The following is a 23,500-nucleotide window of genomic DNA, read 5'->3' as shown; positions in this document are numbered from 1 at the left end:
TCCTTCAAGGAATAGAGTCAAGGTGTGCATAAACTAGCCTGGTGAACTTCAATTCCAAAAATAAAAAATAAAAGAGGGCATTTTGAAAATTTGAAAAATATAGTAAATGCTAAGTCATTACTTAACCCTCACTATTCTAACAGTATGTTGACCTGGCTATTCCCTGTAAATGAATAGCCGAATATCGTCTTAAGATTTATATTCTTTTAAGGGTGCCTAAATCCAAAATAAAAATTACTGGAAAATATTATATACATCCAAAAAGCAACTAGATTCAATTTCAGATTATTGCTTATCAAATCAGATAAATATCTGTTAAAATTTTATCCGATTAGAGTAAAGTATTTTTATTGTTTTGAAAAATAATAGTATGTTTAGTTTGAATGGTATCTCACCAAGTGATAGTTTAAACCTCACTAAAGTCAAATTGGTTAACCCTAATTAATAGGTTGAACTCACCCTAAATTCGATCAAATTTTCTATTGCCAATTGGCCAAACTATGGAAAAACCATTAGAGTAACCTTTTTCTTCTTCTAAAAAGAGTTAATAATAAGATTCGGAAACCGGAAATCGGAAACTAGAAAATTGGAAATTGGAAATCTGAACTCGAGAAATAATAATCAACAATCAATAATTTATCCGATTGAACAATTACTAGATATCCGACAATATTTCGGATTCGATTCGGATACCTTATGTAAATTTCTATCGTATATTGGATCGGATTTGGATAGCATTTTACTTATCGGATTTGGATATGAGTGGTGATATGTCTGAATCGAATCGAATATGTTTACTTGTCTAACGGTATGAGTGCATTTGATATATAATTTGAAAGTTAAGAGACATAACGTATGTGATAAAATAAATTCCAAAGAATATAAACATAATAGTTTACAACTCAAGGGTAATACCATAATTTGCTCATAATTATACATATCAACTCTTATATAATATGATGATTGAAACATTTCACGGATCTTTTGGTCGTGGGATTAATCAAGAAAGAGGCTCAATGAACAACGAAAGCACTCGATTTTTGGTAACTCCCCCTGAAGTACCAATGCCATCGCCATATTGAAAGATGCACTGGGAAGTTCGAGCCATATTCAAGGCCATGTCCACAACCCATTTAGGAAGTGCACAGCTTTGGGCACACTCGTTAAGCTTTTTCCATGAATCCCTAACCATGCCTTCTATGTGTTGTCTTGCTTCTCCCTCTGAAACACCTTTCTCCTTCATGTAACACTGAATTGATTTGTGCACATCACCCCTTTCCATCTCAGCCTTAATTTGCCAGTCACATATATAAAAACAAGTTTAATAAAATGTGGGAGATTAGGGAACTATCTATTCTTATATAACAAGGGAAAATGTCAGGTATGCTAGCATTTAAAAACATACCTGGGAAGTCCCTAGGTCATCGGTGAGTCGAGTTATGATAGAAGCCCTATAAAGTAAATCACTGGAGCCATGAATCAGGCAATCAAGAGTCTCATCAGCTGGTGTGATGCTGCGGCATTGCAGCTGCAAAATATAGGCATGGACCATAGCTACAGGACCACCCACTGTTATCCATGCATTAGCCAAGTATTCTTCCAATCCTGGTGTGTACCCCTCATAAAACCATCTTGCTTCCACCAAATATGCTTGGCAAAGTCTTGCCCACTACAAAATATGACCATGAACTTCATTAAAGTTCTCCTTGTTTTTGCCAAAAATAGGGATCAAATAAATATTCTTGTAAAGTAATAAAACTTTTTTTTTGGGTGAAGAAGTAATAAAAACTCTCTTTGTTGTTTATATTGTAAGGATTGGTGTTCTTTGTGGGGAGCCCCTTCTCATAATGAGAAAGTACATAACCCTAATCCAGCCAAGTGAACCAAGGATCTAGAATATCTCACCCTATCTCGTCCTCAAGGTTGGATAACACAACCTAACATGTTTCAGAACTGGGTAGACCAAGGTAATTCTGGGTCATGATGACTAAACTTAGACCCCTATGACACAGGATGGGCATTAGTCAAGGGGATTATTTTGTGTATACGTGTAATAGTACTGCAATAGGGATGAGTGGATCATGTTTTTCAAAATCCAATCTAAACCTGAATTCTCTTAGTTAAATTTATTCTTATTCTAACTTGGATTCAGGACCTAAGATTGTTCTCCTTGGCAAGATTGAACCTTGATGGACCAAGTAAATTTTCCATGGAACCATTTTTAGGCTCAGATTGCCCTAGGGTCTTCTTTTAACCTCCTTAAAAGAGGATGAATAGAAGGGAAAAGGAAATAACCTCTTTGTTTATGTCGGGTAAGATATTCAAGCCAAGATCCCTTTGTGCATCATAAACCATTCCAGTTCCAAAGTTGAGGAGTGCTAAGTAGCATAACTTCATGTAGTTGGGAAGTTCTTCTATGTTTTTGATATCCCACCTGGCAACATTTCAAATTGATTTCAAACCAAAATAATTAAGTAATTAACTATTAATTAGAATGTAAATGTACCCGGCAATTAAGTCTCTAAAATTTACCTTTCAATCGCACTTGTGAAGAGTTCAAGTTCATCGAGTGATCCATATACATCATAAATGTCATCAATTACTGTTAATATTGAGATTAATTTGGTGAGCTCTATTCTACATTTGGAGAATCCCGGTTCATAGATTACCCCAACTGTCCACATGAAATTTTCCACCAGTCGGTCCCTTGCAAAGGAAAGCTCTTTTTCTAATGCCAATTCTCTCCACCATCTATCATAAAAAAATAAAAATTATATAAAAATATTTAAATTATTGTATACAAATAACATTGAATATATATATATATATAAGATCTGAGTAGTTTACACGCAGCTCGATGAGGGTAAAAAATTTTTTATATTGATTTAAATATATGGCAGTGATATGTCCCTGGTCCCAAGATGATTTCGATTTTTAGTTTAAACATATCGTATTAAAATAAGAGACTTTTAACTAAAAATCACCTGGAAAGCTCCTGTAAATCCTTTTGGTGTACTGACTGCACAATGTTGAAATCCAGCTTTGCTAGCTCAAGCAATATGGAGAAACTCTTCTTTGTATTGATATCATTCTCATAAGCATTTATGGAGTTTCTAGCTTCTAATCTCACCATTCTCCATTGCAATGGAATTTCTAGTGACTGTCTCACTCTTTCTGTGAGATTACTCCCGGATTTTTCCATCAACAATGACTGGAGACTTGAGACACTGAACTCCATGGCATCCTCTAGCAGAGTTTCTCCATTCACTCCAAGATGTGCAGCTTCATACAAGGACAAGAGTCCCTCAGTTTCATCACTTAACCAGTTCTTGAAGTGTCCATTCTTGTTCTTGAATCCATTAAACACATCTATAAATTAAGACAGATCATCATTTAGTATCATCACTATAAAAAATAAATAATACTAATAATAATAAAGAAATAATTATTCGTGTTCGTGATCTAGTAGTGAAGATGCAATTTTATTTCTTTATATGTGCAGATCACCTGAACTGATCTGAAAACCATGTTGTCGAAGAAGTCGAAACTTTAAGGCAGCAGTGTAAAGATCATCATCATCAATGCCCTCCCAAAAACCCAGATGATGAAGACTAAGGGACTCTTTGATCATCTCCTCGAAGTGATAAGCCACTCCCAGCCGTTGAATCAAATCGATGAGTTTCAACTGAAGCAATGGGTCTTGATTGGTAGACTGTATAAGCAGCTTCACCTCTTTCTTGAGCTCCTCTAGGCGAGCATAAGAGAGCTCATTCTGTGTTAATCGAGACAAGCTAGGGATGAGAGTTTGATATAAGGAATAAAATATAGTAGGAATTCAAAAGAGATGAGATTCACAACCGTGCAAGGATTCTTCAGAGTCTGAATGAATTGGTGATCCCAAATGGTAGGATGATAATGGGCCGATCGGCGTTCATGACTGTCTTCCTCCTCCTGCTGCTGCCTCTGTTTTGCAGCCATGAGATGGTACTGTTGATAGCCAAAAACGAACAAGAGATCTGAGGTATGAAAAAGCTGTCGTCCATGAGGATCTAACCGCAAAGCGAGTCTTTTTATATCATTGAAGTTATAAAAAAACGCAAGTTCTTGGAAATGATCGGGAGAAAGAGAAAAGAAAGACGTGCATTAAAAAAAAAAACTTGGACCAAACCTCAGGGTACGGATGAAAATTGACCTTTTTTTTTCAATATTTTTTGGTGGGCAAAACCATGCATTAAAACATGCTTAAAACCATTAAGAGAGGAGATAGTTTATTCAATGCGTTGATATATCTTTTAGGTATACATAAAATACATTACATTGGTTAAAGAAAACAATGTCCACATGGTGATTGCACAAAAGAGGGAGAAGGAACTTGTTTGGATGCTGCATAATTAATGCGGGAATAGTTGAGATTGAGATATAAATAAGTGCATTTTCATACTTGGCAATATAGTGACGCGCATTAATTGCACAGCAGTAAAGTCAAATTCGAGGGAACGACCCATTAAATTATTAAAATTTATTTTTTATGAAACTACATTCTTTCGAAACTTCTAACCGTGTTATGAGGCCATTAAGGTTAAATGTGTATTACTGATTTTTTCTTTTGCTAGAATTATTGATTTTCTCTTTTCACCTGTACTTTTCTAATATTACTTACTCAACCTTATAATTTGCCTCAAATTATTATTGTTTCTTTGCTAAGAGGCTCCATTAGTTAATTGGTGACTTGAGACATTGTACTTTTTTCTTTTAACAACACCAAGATAATCTAAGGTTTGTTACTACTTATTTATCATTTATGTCATATTCTCATGATTACACTCCTTGAAATTCAAAATGAGTAGAGTAGAAGGACAAAATTAGTATTCTACATGGTTTTATAGATGAATATAATATCGTCTTTTGACTTTTTAATTCTAACGAAGTCAAAAATGAATATTGCACACCTAATCTTAACCATTTTTAAATACCATTAAAAGTGAGAGGCAATAGTAACTTCATAAAATAATAAAATTTGGTTAGTAACTAAACTATAATAATATAAAAAAATTAATAATTAATCTAATATAAATTAAAATTAGCATGTGGATGTATAAAAAAATTATTAGAAACTTACTTGATTGTCATCTATGTACGTAGTGTTGATGTCAGCAAAAACGATACCGACTCGAATGAATTAAAAATAACTTGTTCTTGACTCTTGACTCTTGATCAATAACATTAGCCAAATAATACTTTGATGGGATATAATGGTTTATAAATAGCTAGGTACCCTTCCACTTGAAAAGATAAAAAATAAAAACTAATTAGATACCAAAACCAATAATCTTGTGACTCCTAGAGCAACGCATGGATCAGTGGGATTTTTAATCCTTAGCTCAGCGGCCCAAAACCCAGCGGCCACTTTGGATGGCCACCACGTGTTAGAGGCTGAAATCTCAGCTTACTAATTTCTAATTTTTTATTTCTCAAAAGTTCAGTAACAATGAAACGGTCTGGGAAAATGGACCGATATGGTTAAACCAAATCGGTCCATCGTTTCTCTAGTTTTTCAAAATAAAAGATAATAATAATAATAATTATAAACCTGAACTCAATGTCTCTTCTATTCATTCATCTCAACAAAAACCTAAACCCAGTGGTAGAGTGTAGAGATCCATGCTACTCAATAGAGAGCTCGTGGGTTTGACCCTTGCAGACAGTGTCTTTCCCCCTGAGGATGTAATCAATGTGCGCGCAAGCTGGCCCCGATGAACCTCAGCTTCCCAAACAGAAAAAAAACCCTAAACCCAATGTCGTCTTCTCCTCCCACCATCAAAGATTGAAGCACGTTGCTAAGCTGCTTTTTTCTGACCTCAATAGGCAGAAGATCATCGATCTCCTTCTCAACATCAAATACCGGCTCGTCAACTGGAGCACCAATATTTCCCATGCTTGAAGCCAACTGAATTGTAGACTCCTTCAGTTCCTTTAGTCCCTGATCAAGAAACTGATGTTTCAGTTCAGGTCACAAAAGCCTAAACTGTAAAAAGAAATACTATGTACAAGTTGTCACTGTTGGATTTCCTAGCTGCTAATCATTCTCAGAATAGACCATCTCAAAAATGACTTGATGATTTCTTGGTCGTCAATTGAACTTTCTAAGTTCGATGCAACTCTTTTATGCGGATCATTATTATCTGTGGCTCTTCTAGTCATTATATTTCGAAAAAACATAGAGATTTTTGGTAAAAACAATCATTTATTAATTGGATCATTTTCCTTTGGTGAGATTCAATGCATGAATGAAAGAAAGAATGTTTTACGAAACACTTTTTGTTGGTGCAACCTAGAGGGGGGTGATTAGGTTGTAACTAGTGGATTGTCCCAATTTTTCAGTTTGTGTGAAAATACAAGGTAAATTGAAAATTCAAATGAAACTAAACAATATAATCAACCACAAGACAAGTATTTTATAGTGGTTCGACTTTGCAAGTCTACGTCCACTCCTCTCTTGGCCTAAAGAGAGTATTCCACTAGTGATTCTCTTTCAATATAATGGGTAGAGATCAAACCCTTTACAATCTTTGTTACGGGGCAAGAGCACCCTTTACAATTTTTGTTTATCTTAGGGCAAGAGCACCCTCTTCAATCTTTGTTCATGGGCAAGAGCACCCAACCAATCTTTGTTTACGGACAAGAGTACCCAAAACCAATTCTAATCTACCTAGACTAGAATTGAAAACAATTACAAGAGAAGGATGTTACCTTAACAAGAGGTGTGACACTTTACCTTTTGTGTGTGTGTGATGCAATAAGTGTTGTATGCTCAAGATATGAAATGCATGCACCACCAAAGCCTTCAATCACCTCAAGCTTGACTTCCACAAGCTTACTTTAACACCTTGGTATGTTCTTCAAGGTTGGAGAGAGGGTGAGAGGCAAAACCCAATGGCTTTCTTGTATTTTGAGAGCTTGAGATTACTTGGGGAGTAGTTGATCAAGTGTGAGGTTCAACCCCCTCAAATGAGGTGAATTGGGCTTATATAGAACACCTTTGAGTGCCTAAGCCCAATCCCCAACGGATAGAAAATGGACATAATTTTTGTCCTATTTTCAGCCCAAACGATCTTTTGTTTGGAAATGATCCGTTAAAAAACTAGCCGTTATGGCTTAGTTAAACCTAGACGGAATTCCGTCTCAGACGGTCAGCCGTCTGCCAGACGGTCATCCGTCTTAGACGGAATTCCGTCTGACCAGACGAAAATTCCGTCTGAGCTATTGTGACTTGGAATCAGTCACAGCAAACCAGACGGTCGTTCATCTGCTCAGACAGTCGACCATCTGGTGCCCTGTTTACTTCCCTACTTTAGGACATGGACTTGGCTTGGGTTTTTGGACTTTCTGTTCAACCTTGAGCCTCATACACCTTCCTACTATGTCCTAGGTCAGTCTAGTGACATGATATGCACATGATTACTTATAATTACATTAAAGTGCATATGAAGGTGTCCTAAGTCCTAATTTCATCTAAGTCTTGATCATTGAAGTTTTTGAGTCTTCTTGTACTCCATTCTTCATGACCATCTTCATGTTCATCTTGGCATGGTCATTTTGACTTAGATTTCTTGTCCATCTTCATGTCCATCTTGGCATGATCTTGGCTTGGGCTTGACTTGAGCATGAGCGTATGGCTTTGACTTGGAGTTGGTCCACTTGTTCTCATCTTGAACTAAAACTTCACAACTCAATATAGCCATTAGTAATTCATGTTTGTTATCATCAAAACCAATGGAGGTTGATGTGGCAAATGTTGACATGACATTTTCAACACTTTTTTTTCTTCTTTCCTTTAGAAATTTTCACAGGTATCAATTGATTCAACAATTGGATTATTGAAGTTATCGTGTCATTAGTCTAGGGTTTCTTCTTTTAACCATAGGTATTCTTTCGAGAGTAGTATGGGCTAATGAGGCATGGGGAGCCTACTCAAAGAAACTTGGGCATTTATTACTTGGACTATATTTGTGATTTATTTACGTACTCGAAGAAATAAAAATTTGCAAGGTGCAAATTCCGCAGTTGTGGCTTCGCTAGGATTTCTTATAATTTGGATATGCTATTTTGGGGTCAATCTATTAAGAATAGAAGAATAGGGTGTTATGGTTCATTCGCATTAACCTCTAATTGAAGAAAGGATCTGACAAATCCAATAAATAGGAAGAATGTATATAGAAACTTTGTCTCCGTTTTTGAGAACTATTTGAATCAAGTAGCAATTCAAATAATTCTCAAAAACGTTAAAGGTATCCGATTATAATTCCAATTCACTTCATTTTCTTACTTCAAAAAAGAAAAACTTTTTATTTTTTATTTTTTATTCTTCAACGTTTAAAAATGCAAGTATTTTTTTCTTTTTGTTTTCTGTCTTATTGATGAAAACTATCTTTAATCTAAAAAACTATAATTTATAAAAAAAAAAAGAAGATAAAATAGCCTCGACCTTGTCAACTGATACAGAGAGAACAAAATCTGGATAAATACCAATACCTATTACAGGTAGAAAGATAGAGACCGCAACAAAGAGTTCTCGTGGCCCAGAATAAAAAAATAAGAGTTTAGAGCATTGAATAGCTTGTATCCATAGGCCAGCGAGAAGCTATTGAGCATCGTAAAAATTTGGGCATTGGAATAGCTATTCCTCTCATTTCGTCAAGATGAACAAGATGTATTCTATCGTAACTCGTTCCTGCCAAGAAAAAAAGTGTAGCACCAATATATTTTATTTTAATTAAATTAATATAAAAAAACTAAAATTGACCTGCCGGATTCCGGCCGTGCGTCTAGTGTTTGATGGTGGCTTACAATATATCGATTTCTTTGTTTTTTCGAGCTCTATGCAGTGATGGTTTAGAATTTTTAAGATTTGTTGTAGAAAAAAAATTATAGGGTAAAAACCGTACAGATTCGACAGAATCTTAGGGGAGAAAATTCACGAAATTTATAGGTTTGATTTGGGAACCCTAAATTCATCAATCTACATATTTATGGGTCTTTAATCAATTTATATTGCTTTGATATCACAGATAAGATAAAATCTAGCTAGGATCACATAGATTGATAAAAAACACCTTAAGATAATAATAATATAAGATGATAAAACATACATTATTTAGGATCCATTGAAATGTTTTCTTTAGTCTTCAATGAAGAACGAACCTAAAGTTGATTCTATGATCAACTTGATACTAGATCTTTTCCTCTAGACTCCTTCCTATTCACTGGCTTGATGGAATAACCTCTATAAACTAACACTTTATGTGTAAAGAATAATGTGATGCATTAGTGTTTACAAGAGGGATCTAGCTAATATCCTTTATATAAACAAACTCTTTAGATTATCTATCAAGAACTAACAATCCCTATTAGCCTATATTAACCAGTACATATAAGAGTTTTAGTAACCATATATTACCCATATCAGGTCAATAAGGAAACCTATCTTATGTTGAATAGTTTATTAATATTCTATCATTCATCGATGAGAGAGAACAAGCGCAGTGCTGATTCAGAATCAATGGAGATGAACATTAGATTCGTTGGGATGATTGATAGGTGGGTAGGTGGAACAGGGGAAATAGACTGGTGGGGAGGGATTCAAACGATCTCACCATATAGAAAGCAGGGTGGAATCAGATGCTATCTTTAGTCGATCCTAAAAGCAAAAAGGTAGTACAAGGTTCCAACAATTCTAAAGAAGACCAACATACTAGGGACGATGATAAACAACTTGTAAGATGATTTCAACTTTTCAAAACTAAGATAATGTTTTCAGCGGTTGAACATAAGTTCAGAGGAGAATTGGGTTAGGATAGACATGGTAGACGACTAAATGAGACGATTGTGGCGACTAATTTGAAAATGCATTTAGAAAAGAAATGAAGCTTTTACAATTCTCTTCTCAGGGTTTCAACAATTCAAAGGCTACAGGGTGGGAAATATGAATTAAAGGAAGTCCAAGGTTTGAGCATAGGAAGATCGGATAAGAGAGATGATGATGAAGCTTTTGTTGAAACAGGGGAAGTTTTTCATTGCAACCGGAGCAGAAAAAGTTTTTCCCTCTAGAATTCCATACTGGAGATGCAACAGCCAAAAAATCTTAAAATAATCCATCAAACCAAGTACATATATCACTTCAGATCCTTCACCCACTTTACATGATTTGGGTCTTTAAATTTCAATAGGAAACCTGACTGAGAATGTTAATGGCACACAGTATAAATACATATCTGTTTCATAAAGTGCTGAAACAGAGGAGTTTTCGGCAGCAACTCAAAACCACCGACTTCAAACAAGGGAAAGGAGTTCATACTAGCCCGTTTTCGATCTTTAATTATTGAGCCTTGAGTCTCTAGGTGCTGCACACAGTTCTTATTTTTCAATACTACAAGCTTTTATTTACCAAAAATAAAATAAAAACAAAGTGCTCAATGTTAGATGGCAACTCAGATAATTGAAATTTTTTTGCAGAAAAAATGTGGAACCAAATTTTCAGAATAAAACCTATTTATCATTGATCACCAACAGCTTTTACATCTTAATCCAAAAGGATGTTTATTATTAGTTTTTCGTCGAGAAAAGGTAAAAAAAAAAACCCTAAAAGCGAACCTTGGACTCAAAATATGACCATAGAGCTTTTAAAATCTTTTTTTTTTTTTTTTTGGAATAGGTAGCTGATAATATTAGAAAAATAATGTATAAAAATTACATTCGATAATAAATCTTTCCCTCTACATCATCACGGACAATATCCGTGAGGGCAGAAGGTATTCCCCCTGGATCAAAATGGATCAACGATGCCTCAAGAAGGAGGCTAGCCAAAAAATCTGCACCATAGTTTAACTCCCGGACATGATGCATGAACACACACTCCGTGAACTATCGCTGTAAGGAAGTGATCTCATGAATGAGTTCTGCAACGAACCAAGGGGAACGATGAGTTCTACGAATCATCAAGATGGCTTCTCTGGAATCAGATCTGATTTGAACACACCGAATACCCATGTGGATAGCATGCTGCAAGCCCAGTCGAATAGCCGATAACTCCATCAAGAGGATGCGATTTTCTGGGAAGGCACCAGCCGAAGCAAAGATGACTTTCCCTTTATAGTTACGTCCCAAAACACCCATACCACCAAGTCCATTACGAATGGAACCATCACAATTAATGGAGATCCACCCCACATCAGGAGGTTCCCATCTCAAAGCTTTCGGCATTTTGACATTAAAGTGGACTTGGATCCCCCAATTACTAAACAAAGAACGCATTTGGGGCGAATCCGGGACATGAGCATCAAGTTCACAAAACCTTCTCCGGGTGTCTATCAAGATCTTGCGCACTAGGAAAGATGGACTACAAGTGGGCCTCCCAAACATGCGAGAATTCCTTTCAGCCCATATATTCGTAAATCGAGCAAAGCAAAAACTGAATTTTTTGACTTGGGCAGCAAGGCTCTTACCACGAAGTGATCGACCACCCATTGAAGTTCCTCTTGCCAAGAACTTTTGGGGCAATAGTTGTAGCCATTCAACCTCAAAATGGTAGACCAAACCAAGCTAGAAAAATTGCAGTTAAAGAAGAGATGGGACAGAGATTCATCTTCCAAGCCACATAGAAGACATCGAGTATCAACCTGGTGATTCCATGAGATGATACGAAGCTTGGTAGGAAGGCGTTCAAGTGCAGCCAACCAACTAATAAAGCTAAACCGAGGGTGCGCATGAGTGAACCAAATCACAGAATGCCATGTAACCTCAAGGAGAGGAGGAGGACGAGCAAGGTAAGCAGAAGAAAGGGAAAAAACACCATTAGTATTAGTGACCCAACAGGCTGTGTCCTCGGTGAGAGAGTCATGCAAACGGACATGAGATATTTCAGACCACAGGCTTTGAAGAATAGGATCCGGCCAGCCTAAAAACCAATGAGCACCCTCAACACGGAGCCTGGAAACAAGATCACCATGCCTTCTACCTAGGGCCTCCACAAGAACAATGTCATGAGACTTTAAGGGGCCGCCATCTAACCAAGGATCATGCCATAACCGAGTAGAGTGACCATCCTTAAGTAGGTATCGAACGCACCGACCGGCAATAACCCTGCTGCGAAGAATTTCTTTAAAAGTTATAAAGCAGCGGTTAGGAATAGGCAAAGACCAAATAGAATCATTAGTGAGCCACCTATGTTGAATGTAAGAAGCCCAACAAGATGGAACTTTAGCTGCGATAGTCCAAACATGACGAGCAAGAGCCGCTCTATTCCAATCCAGCAAACTCCTAAGACCGAGACCTCCTTCAGATTTAGGTCTACAAATCATTTGCCAAGCAACCCTGTAAGCACCTTTATCATTTCCTCCTCTCCATAAGAACCTGGCCATGTTACTCTCAATATGTTAATGACTTGCCGAGGAAAGGGAAGCACATTGATCCAATAAGAAACTGTGCTCATGAGGACAGACTGAATAAGAGTAAGTCTGCCAGCAAAGGAAAGGGTTTTACTTTTCCAAGAGTTCAACCGTTGATCAATCTTGTTGAGGAGACCATTAAAATCCTCCACTCTGAGCCTTTTACATGAAAGGGGAATACCCAAATAACGAATAGGAAAAGACCCATGAGAAAAGCCAAGTTGGTTGTCAAAGTAACTGATCACTTCAGCCCCACAATTGCCAAAGAAAATATTTGACTTCTCTTGATTAATAGATAGCCCAGAGAGAGTAGAGAATTCAAAAAATAGGCATCTAAGGGTATCAACATTCTTCACAATAGCTTCACCCACCACAAGGATATCATCTGCAAAGCAAATAGAAGAGATGTTGGGTTTTCTACAATTGGGGTGATAGTCAAAGAACCCATTCCTTGCGGCCATTGTCAGCGAGTCTGCAAAGACTTGAAGAACAATATTAAAAAGAACAGGGGACATAGGGCATCCCTGTCAAAGACCTCTGTTCGCATAAAATCTTGACGATTGAGTACCATTGAGGAAGATCACAAAACTAGGATTCGTGACACAATGAACAACCCACTGAATAAAGAGGGGAGGAAAGTTCAACTTACTTAGCAAGGTGAAGAGAAAACTCCATTGAACGGAGTCATAAGCCTTGCGAAGGTTAATCATGGCAGCAAAATGAGGCTTCCCAGTGTTGGACTGATAACCATGAAGAATCTCTTGGCTAAGGAGAATGTTATCAGAGATTTGCCTTCCTTCAATAAAGGCGGTTTGGTTCAAGCCAACGAGCTTATCAACTACCACCTTGAGTCTATTGGCAATGAGCTTAGCGATGAATCTATAAATGCAACTGCTGACAGCAATAGGTCTATAGTCACCAAAAGAATTCTGCACTTGGCCCTTTGGGATCAAAGTAAGGCGGGAGAGCCTCAGGGTATCGGGCATCCGAAGATTGGTGAAAAAATCTAAGATACCTGCACATACATCAGCGCCTGTGATCTCCCAAGTCTTTTTAAAGAAAAAGGCTCCGAAGCCATCCGTTCCAGGAGAACTATCATCATCAACCGAGAAAACCACATCCTTAATTTCCTCAATAGAAAAAGGCTTGATAAGAAGAGATCTATCATCCCAATCGAGGGACCTGTCGATGGGAAGCTCAAAGGGAGGACAAATTGATTGAGGAGACCCACAAAAAATCTTCTCAAAGAAATTAACTGCCTCAGCCCTAATACCATCATCATCAGTAATAAGGACATCATTCTCATCATGGATGGCAGAAACCCAATTGCGAGATCTGCGAGATTGCATAGAGCGATGGAAAAAAGAAGTGTTGCCATCACCTTCCTTCATCCATTTAATTCTAGCCTTTTGACGTAGAGAACTCTCACGAGCATTTAGGAGATTATTAAATCTAAGAACCTCAACCTTTTCATGTGCAAGGAGGTCATCAGAGGCCCCAAGATGAAGGATTAAGGACTGGGTATGCTGGAGAGAGGAATCGGCCTCACTGATTTGGCCATCCAAATCATGAAAAGTAGACTTACTCCAATCTTTAAGCTTATCCTTAAGAAGGCGCAGCTTGGCCATCAAAGCAAAGAGAGGAGACCCAGACATTGGAATCTGCCAAACATCATAGAGTAATGGGAAAAAATCTTTATGATTAATCCAATGCGAATAAAAATAAAATTGTTTACCCCTTCTTTTTGTCTGAGTGGTACCCAAAACTAGCAGCATAGGAGAGTGGTCTGAGATCCCACGATTAACAAAGTTGGCAAAGGAAGTAGGGTACTTGGTAAGCCAAGCCGGATTCACCAAGACATGATCAATTTTTGACGAGATTCGATTTTCACCAAGACTTTGGTTACTCCAAGTAAAGTGGTGACCGATCCTATGCAACTCAAGGAGAGAAGCATCATTCATGCAACTACGGAGAGGATGCCAATCCCTACTGCTAACACCGGATCCACCATCCCTATCACCATGATCTTTAATAGCGTTGAAGTCACCAAGAAGGACCCATGGAGAACGAGAGTTGTCACTAATGTGACGGATATCATTCCAAAGGGGTTCCCTATCTTTCGCAGAATTAGCTCCATAAATGAAAGAAATGAGAAAGAAATCACCAGTAAGCTTACAACGGGCCCTCAAGTGAATGAGCTGAGAAGTCTTAAGCAAACAACGAACATCAACTTTGTCAGAATCCCATAAGACCCATATTCTACCTCCATCACAACAGGTATAATCTTTTATAGCATATGAAAATTTCTCTGTTTCCACTGATTCTATGTTGAAATTTGAAAATGACCAAACTAGACTTTATTATTACCTTTTCACTTAATTATGTTCTTTTGAGTCAAAGAAATCTAAATAACATTATAGCATATTGTTTCCTGCTTAGACTAATAAACTCCCAAAAACTTCATATATCTTCTATTCAAGTAGAGAATTGAGTCTAAATATAATACTGAGTCCGAAAAATCTAACATGATCTTTTAACTGATTTTAATTATTCTTCCATTTCTTCCCTACATTGCATTTCATGGAAAAATGAGAGAAAATGTAAGAAATAGAGAACAGAGGGTGAATTTCAAAAATTTTCCCTACAATTATTTCTCACTGAAGACTCTAACAAATAAATTAAAAGAAAGAATTCATTATTACAGAAAAAAAGTATTAAAAACATCCATCTCATAAGTCTTTAATTATTATTATTATTTTTTAAATGATATAAATCACGTGGAATTTTGTTAGTCTATTTAAAAATCAGTGGGTTGTTCTTCAAAACTCCTCTCCCATTTTTTTCTTTCATTTCATAAAGAGAGCATTTTGAACCTGAGGGGTGGCTTACTTGGCAAAAGACCAAAATTTCTACATAGGAGACTAGAGCTCGAATCCCCTCGGGGCCAAAGGTGAAGCACTGCTTTATATTTAGATTATGTGTAACAGTTTTCCCTCGAGGAGTAGTCAAGGTGTGCATAAACTAGCCTGGTGAACTTCAATTCCAAAAATAAAAGAGGGCATTTTTAAATTTTGAAAAATATAGTAAATGCTAAGTCATTACTTAACCCCCATTATTCTAACAGTATGTTGACTTGGCTATTCTCTATAAATGAATAGCCGAATATCGTCTTAAGATTTGTATTCTTTTAAGGGTGCCTAAATCCAAAATAAAAATTACTGGAAAATATTATATCCATCCAAAAAGCAACTAGATTCAATTTCAGATGATTGCTTATCAAATCGGATAATATCTATTAAAATTTTTATCCGATTAGAGTAAAGTATTTTTATTGTTTTGAAAAATAATAGTATGTTTTGTTTGAAATGATATCTCACCAAGTGATAGTTTAAACCTCAGTAAAGTCAAACTGGTAATGAACTCACTCTAAATCCCATCAAATTTTCTATAGCAATTGGCCAAACTATGGAAAACCCATTAGACTGACCTTTTTCTTCTTCTAAAAAGAGTTAATAATAAGATTCGGAAACCGAAAATCGGAAACTAGAAAATCGGAAATTGGAAATCAGAACTCAATAAATAATAATCATCAATCAATAATTTATTCGATTGAACAATTACTAGATATCCGACAATATTCCGGATTTGATTTGGATACCTTATGTAAATTTCTATCGTATATTGGATCAGATTCTAATAGCATTTTACTTATCGGATTTGGATACGAGTGGTGGTATATCCGAATCGAATCCAATCCGTTTACATGTCTAATGGTATGAGTGCATTTGATATATAATTTGAAAGATAAGAGATGTAACATATGTGATAAAATAAATTCCAAGAATATAAACATAATAGTTTACAACACAAGAGTATACCATAATTTGCTCATAATTATACGTATCAACTCTTATATGATATGATGATTGAAACATTTCACAGATCTTTTGGTTGTGGGAATCAAGAAAGAGGCTCAATGAACAACGAAAGCACTCGATTTTTGGTAACTCCCCCAGAAGTACCAATGCCATCGCCATATTGAAAGATGCACTGGGAAGTTCGAGCCATATTCAAGGCCATGTCCACAACCCATTTAGGGAGTGCACAACTTTGGGCACACTCGTTAAGCTTTTTCCATGAATCCCTAACCATGCCTTCTATGTGTTGTCTTGCTTCTCCCTCTGAAACACCTTTCTCCTTCATGTAACACTGAATTGATTTGTGCACATCACCCCTTTCCATCTCAGCCTTCATTTGCCAACCACATATATAAAAAACAAGTTTAATAAAATGTGGGAGATTAAGGAACTATCTATTCTTATATAACAAGGGAAAATGTCAGGTATGCCAGCATAGAAAAACATACCTGGGAAGTTCCTAGGTCATCGGTGAGTCGAGTTATGATAGAAGCCCTATAAAGTAAATCACTGGAGCCATGGATCAGGCAATCAAGAGTCTCAACAGCTGGTGTGATGCTGCGGCATTGCAGCTGCAAAATATAGGCATGGACCATAGCTACAGGACCACCCACTGTTATCCATGCATTATCCAAGTATTCTTCCAATCCTGGTGTGTACCCCTTATAAAACCATCTTGCTTCCACCAAATATGCTCGGCAAAGTCTTGCCCACTACAAAATATGACCATGAAATTCATTAAAGCTCTCTTTGTTTTTGCCAAAAATAGGGATCAAATAAATTTTCTTGTAAAGTAATAAAAACTCTCTTTGTTGTTTATATTGTAAGGATTGGTGTTCTTTGTGGGGAGCCCCTTCTCATAATGAGAAAGTACATTACCTAATCCGGCCAAGTGAACCAAGGGTCTAGAATATCTCACCCTATCTCATCCTCAAGGTTGGATAACACAACCTTCCATGTTCTAGAACTGGGCAGACCAAGGTAAGTCTGGGTCATCAGTCAAGGGGATTATTTTGTGTGTACGTGTAATACTACTGCATCAGGGATGAGTGGATTGAGTTTAGAAGGGGGCGGTTAAGAAGGGAGGGGTTGCATCGGTCAAGGGGATTATTTTGTGTGTACGTGTAATACTACTGCATCAGGGATGAGTGGATCGAGTTTTTCAAAATCCAATCTAAACCTGAATTCTCTTAGTTAAATTTATTCTTATGCTAAATTGGATTCAGAACCTAAGATTGTTCTCCTTGGCCGGATTGAACCTTGATGGACCAAGTAAATTTTCCATGGAACAATTTTTAGGCTCAGATTGCCCTAGGGTCTTCTTTTAACCTCCTTAAAAGAGGATGAATAGAAGGGAAAAGGAAATAACCTCTGTGTTTATGTAGGGTAAGATATTCATGCCAAGATCCCTTTGTGCATCATAAACCATTCCAGTTCCAAAGTTGAGGAGTGCTAAGTAGCATAACTTCATGTAGTTGGGAAGTTCTTCTATGTTTTTGATATCCCACCTAGCAACATTTCAAATTGATTTCAAACCAAAATAATTAAAGCAATTAACTATTAATTAGAATGTAAATGTACCTGGAAATTAAGTCTCTAAAATTTACCTTTCAATCGCACTCGTGAAGAGTTCAAGTTCATCGAGTGATCCATATACATCATAAATGTCATCAATTACTGTTAATATTGAGATTAATTTGGTGAGCTCTATTCTACATTTGGAGAATCTCGGTTCATAGATCACCCCAACTGTCCACATGAAATTCTCCACCAGTCGGTCCCTTGCAAAGCAAAGCTCTTTTTCTAATGCCAATTCTCTCCACCATCTATCATAAAAAAATAAAAATTATATAAAAATATTTAAATTATTGTATACAAATAACATTGAATATATATAATATCTGAGTAGTTTACACGCAGCTCGATGAGGGTAAATTTTTTTTTATATTGAATTTAAATATATGGCAGTGATATGTCCTTGGTCCCAAGATGATTTGGATTTTTAGTTTAGACATATCTTATTAAAATAAGAGACTTTTAACTAAAAATCACCTTGAAAGCTTCTGTAAATCCTTTTGGTGTACTGACTGCACAATGTTGAAATCCAGCTTTGCTAGCTCAAGCAATACGGACAAACTCTTCTTGGTATTGATATCCTTCTCATAAGCATTTATGGAGTTTCTAGCTTCTAATCTCACCATTCTCCATTGCAATGGAACTTCTAGTGACTGTCTCACTCTTTCTGCGAGATTACTCCCGGATTTTTCCATCAACAATGACTTTAGACTTGAGACACTGAACTCCATGGCATCCTCTAGCAGAGTTTCTCCATTCACTCCAAGATGTGCAGCTTCATACAAGGACAAGAGTCCCTCAGTTTCATCACCTAACCAGTTCTTGAAGTTTCCATTCTTGTTCTTGAATTCATTAAACACATCTGTAAATTAAAACAGATCATCATTATGAAATATATATATATATATATATATATATATATATATATATATATATATATATATATATATATATATATATATAATAATACAGAAATAAATATTCGTTTTCGTGATCTAGTAGTGAAGAACTGAAGATGCAATTTTATTTCTTTATATGTGCAGATCACCTGAACTGATCTGATAACCATGTTGTCGAAGAAGTCGAAACTTTAAGGCAGCAGTGTAAAGATCATCATCATCAATGCCCTCCCAAAAACCCAGATGATGAAGACTAAGGGACTCTTTGATCATCTCCTCGAAGTGATAAGCCACTCCCAGTCGTTGAATCAAATCGATGAGTTTCAACTGAAGTAATGGGTCTTGATTGGTAGACTGTATAAGGAGCTTCACCTCTTTCTTGAGCTCCTCTAGGCGAGCATAAGAGAGCTCATTCTGTGTTAATCCAGACAAGCTAGGGATGAGAGTTTGATATAAGCAATAAAATATAGTAGGAATGAATTCAAAAGAGATGAGATTCACAACCATGCAAGGATTCTTCAGAGTCTGAATGAATTGGTGATCCCAAATGGTAGGATGATAATGGGCCGATCGGCGTTCATGACTGTCTTCCTCCTGCTGCTGCTGCTGCCTCTGTTTTGCAGCCATGAGATGGTACTGTTGATAGCCAAAAACGAACAAGAGATCTGAGGTATGAAAAAGCTGTCGTCCATGAGGATCTAACCGCAAATCGAGTCTTTTTATATCATTGAAGTTATAAAAAAACGCAAGTTCTTGGAAATGATCGTGAGAAAGTGAAAAGAAAGACGTGCATTTAAAAAAAAGACTTGGACCAACCTCATGCTCCAGATGAAAATTATCTTTTTTTTTTTTTTTAATTTTTTGATAGGCAAAACCATGCATTAAAACATGCTTAAAACCATTAAGAGAGGAGATAGTTTATTCAATGCGTTGATATATCTTTTAGGTATACATAAAATACATTATATTGGTTAAAGAAAATAATGTCCACATGGTGATTGCACAAAAGAGGGAAACGGAACTTGTTTGGATGCTGCATAATTAATGCGCGAATAGTTGAGATTGAGATATCGACTATTCAATTCCGACAGCCCATTTTTAAGAGGTGCATTTTCATACTTTGCAGTATAGTGCTGCGCATTAATTGCACAGCAGTAAAGTCAAACTCGAGTGAATGACCCATTAAATTATAAAAATTTATTTTTTATGAAATTACATTCTTTCCTAACTTCTAACCATGTTATGAGGCCATTAAGGTTAGATGTGTATTACTGATTTTCTCTATCTTTTGCTAGAATTATTGATTTTCTTTTTACTACAACTTAATTACTACTTTATCACCTGTACTTTTCTAATATTACTTACCCAACCTTATATTTTGCCTCAAATTATTATTGTCCCTTTGCTAAGAGGCTCCATTAGTTAATTGGTGACTTGCCGACATTGTACTTTTTTCTTTTAACAACACCAAGATAATCTAAGGTTTGTTACTATTTATTTATCATTTATGTCATATTCTCACGATTACACTCCTTGAAATTCAAAATGAGTAGAGTAGAAGGACAAAATTAGTATTCTACATGGTTTTATAGATGAATATAATATAGTCTTTTGACTTTTTAATTCTAATGAAGTCAAAAATGAATATTGCACACCAAATCTTAACCATTTTTAAATACCATTAAAAGTGAGAGGCAATAGTAACTTCATAAAATAATAAAATTTGGTTAGTAACTAAACTATAATAATATAACAAATAATAATAATTATTCTAATATAAATTAAAATTAGCATGTGGATGTATAAAAAAATAATTAGAAACTTACTTGATTGTCATCTATGTACGTGGCGTTGATGTCAGCAAAAACGATACGGACTCGAATGAATTAAAAATAACTTGTTCTTGACTCTTGAGTCTTGATCAATGACATGAGCCAAATAATACTTTGATGAGATATAATGGTTTATAAATAGCTAGGTACCCTTCCACTTGAAAAGATAAAAAATAAAAACTAATAATCTTGTGACTCCTAGAGCAACGCATGGATCAGTGGGATTTTTAATCCTCAGCTCAGAGGCCCAAAACCCAACGGCCACTCTGGATGGCCACCACGTGTTAGAGGCTGAAATCAGCTTACTAATTTTTAATTGTTTATTTCTCAAAAGTTCAGTAACAATGAAACGGTCTGGGAAAATGGACCGATATGGTTAAACCAAATCAGTACATTGTTTCTTTAGTTTTTCAAAATAAAAGATAATAATAATAATTATAAACCTGAACTCAACGTCTTTTCTATTCATTCATCTCAACAAAAACCTAAACCCAGTGGTAGAGTGTAGAGATCCATGCTCCTCAGCAGAGAGTGTTGGTGCTATTTCTGCCGATCACCTCAAACCGTAGTTTTCCGCATCGAACTCCTCAGATCTGATTCGATCTGGTTTGCTCTTCGATCGATCAACCTCTCACTCCTGAAAGATCAAGACGATCGGCTCCGTTTCTTACTGGTATTCTGTTTCTTTCAGGAGTGAGAGGTTGATCGATCGAAGAGCAAACCAGATCGAATCAGATCTGAGGAGTTCGGTGCGGAAAACTACGGTTCGAGGCGATCGGCAGAAATAGCACCAACAGAGAGGTCGTGGGTTTGACCCTTGCGGACAGTGTCTTTCCATTGAGGATGTAATCAACGTGCGCGCAAGCTGGCCCGGATGAACCTCAGCTTCCCAAAAAGAAAAAACCCTAAACCCAACATCGTCTTCTCCTCCCACCATCAAAGATTGTAGCAAGTTGCTAAGCCGCTGTTTTCTGACCTCAATAGGCAGAAGATCATCGATCTCCTTCTCAACATCAAATACTGGCTCGTCAACTAGAGCATCAATATTTCCCATGCTTGAAGCCAACTGAATTGTAGACTCCTTCAGTTCCTTTAGTCCCTGATCAAGAAACTGATGTTTCAGTTCAGGTCACAAAAGCCTAAATTGTAAAAAGAAATACTATGTAAAAGTTGTCACTGTTGGATTTCCTAGCTGCTAATCATTCTCAGAATAGACCATCTCAAAAATGACTTGATGATTTCTCGGTCGTCAACTGAACTTTCTAAGTTCGATGCAAATCTTTTATGTGGATCATTATTATTTGTAGCTCTTCTAGTCATTATATTTCGAAAAACATAGAGATTTTTGGTAAAAACAATCATTAATTTATTAATTGGATCATTTTTCTTTAGTGAGATCCAATGCATGAATGAAAGAAAGAATGTTTTACGAAATACTTTTTTTCTTTCCTTTAGAAAATTTCACAGGTATCAATTGATTCAACAATTGGATAATTTGAGTTATCGTGTCATTAGCCTAGGGTTTCTCCTTTTAACCATAGGTATTCTTTCCAGAGCAGTATGGGCTAATGAGGCATGGGGGGCCTACTGGAATTGGGACCCCAAAGAAACTTGGGCATTTATTACTTGGACTATATTTGCGATTTATTAACATACTCGAAGAAATAAAAATTTGCAAGGTGCAAATTCCGCAATTGTGGCTTCACTAGGATTTCTTATAATTTGGATCTGCTATTTTGGGGTCAATCTATTAAGAATAGGGTGTTATGGTTCATTCACATTAGCCTCTAATTGAAGAAAGGATTTGACGAATCCAATACATAGGAAGAATGTATGTAACGAAACTTTGTCTCAATTTTTGAGAACTATTTGAATCAAGTAGCAATTCAAATAATTCTCAAAAACGTTAAAGGTATCCGATTACAATTCCAATTCACTTCATTTTCTTACTTCAAAACAGAAAAACTTTTTATTTTTTATTTTTTTTCTTCAACGTTTAAAAATGCCAGTATTTTTTCTTTTTGTTTTCTGTCTTATTGATGAAAACTATCTTTAATCTAAAAAACTATAATTTATAAAAAAAAAAATAGACAAAATAGCCTCAACCTTGTCAACTGATATTGAGAGAACAAAATCTGGATAAATACCAATACCTATTACAGGTGGAAAGATAGAGATCGCAACAAAGAGTTATGGTGGCCCAGAATAAATAAAAAAATAATAAAAAAAAGAGTTTAGAGCATTGAATACCTTGTATCCATAGAACATCTGGCATGACATAGATAATGAATAAATAGGAGTTAATATCATTCCAATTGCCATTACTAAAGTAATTAGTATTTTTGCCATTAAAAGATATTTTGGGCTAGTAAGTATTCCAAAAAACACTATCAATTCCGCAACAAAACCACTCATTCCCGGCAATGCAAGAGAAGCCATCGAGAAGCTACTGAGCATCGTAAAAATTTTGGGCATTGGAATAGCTATTCCTCACATTTCGTCTAGATAAACAAGATGTATTCTATTGTAACTCGTTCCTGCCAAAGAAAAAAAGCACAGCACCAATATATTTTATTTTAATTAAATTAATATAAAAAAAACTAAAATTGACTTGCCGGATTCTGGCAGTGCGTCTAGTGTCCGATGGTGGCTTACAATATATCGATTTCTTTGTTTTTTCGAGCTCTATGCAGTGATAGTCTAGAATTTTTAAGATTCATTGTAGAAAAAAAATTATAGGGTAAAAACCGTACGGATTCGACAGAATCCCAGGGGAGAAAATTCACGAAATTTATGGGTTTGATTTTGGAACCCTAAATTCATCAATCAACATA

At 36.1% G+C, this 23,500-nt stretch overlaps 2 protein-coding genes across 2 annotated transcripts; both read right to left on the bottom strand.

The window, feature by feature from the left end:
- Positions 1 to 861: 861 nt before the first annotated feature.
- Positions 862 to 4,029, bottom strand: LOC149029527 (trans-ocimene synthase, chloroplastic-like). Its single transcript, XM_089150986.1, has 7 exons — positions 3,859 to 4,029; positions 3,508 to 3,772; positions 2,985 to 3,369; positions 2,533 to 2,751; positions 2,296 to 2,434; positions 1,406 to 1,669; positions 862 to 1,288 (listed from the first exon to the last, which is right to left on the bottom strand). The coding sequence occupies exons 1-7, from the start codon at positions 3,976 to 3,978 to the stop codon at positions 1,001 to 1,003; spliced, it is 1,680 nt and encodes a 559-aa protein (XP_089007112.1). The 5' UTR covers positions 3,979 to 4,029; the 3' UTR covers positions 862 to 1,000.
- A 12,246-nt stretch (positions 4,030 to 16,275) lies between these two features.
- LOC149029526 (trans-ocimene synthase, chloroplastic-like) lies at positions 16,276 to 19,490 on the bottom strand. The gene is made up of 7 exons (XM_089150985.1): positions 19,339 to 19,490; positions 18,984 to 19,248; positions 18,413 to 18,797; positions 17,968 to 18,186; positions 17,730 to 17,868; positions 16,810 to 17,073; positions 16,276 to 16,691 (listed from the first exon to the last, which is right to left on the bottom strand). Exons 1-7 carry the CDS (start codon positions 19,459 to 19,461, stop codon positions 16,404 to 16,406), a joined length of 1,683 nt encoding a protein of 560 aa, XP_089007111.1. The 5' UTR covers positions 19,462 to 19,490; the 3' UTR covers positions 16,276 to 16,403.
- Positions 19,491 to 23,500: the final 4,010 nt, after the last annotated feature.

The sequence above is a fragment of the Hakea prostrata genome, chromosome 1 (genome assembly GCF_041222555.1).
Source record: "Hakea prostrata isolate BN-2017 chromosome 1, UWA_Hpros_2, whole genome shotgun sequence".
NCBI lineage: Eukaryota > Viridiplantae > Streptophyta > Magnoliopsida > Proteales > Proteaceae > Hakea > Hakea prostrata.
Note: the sequence above shows the minus strand (reverse complement) of the source record. Positions and strands in the feature narration are given on the sequence as shown.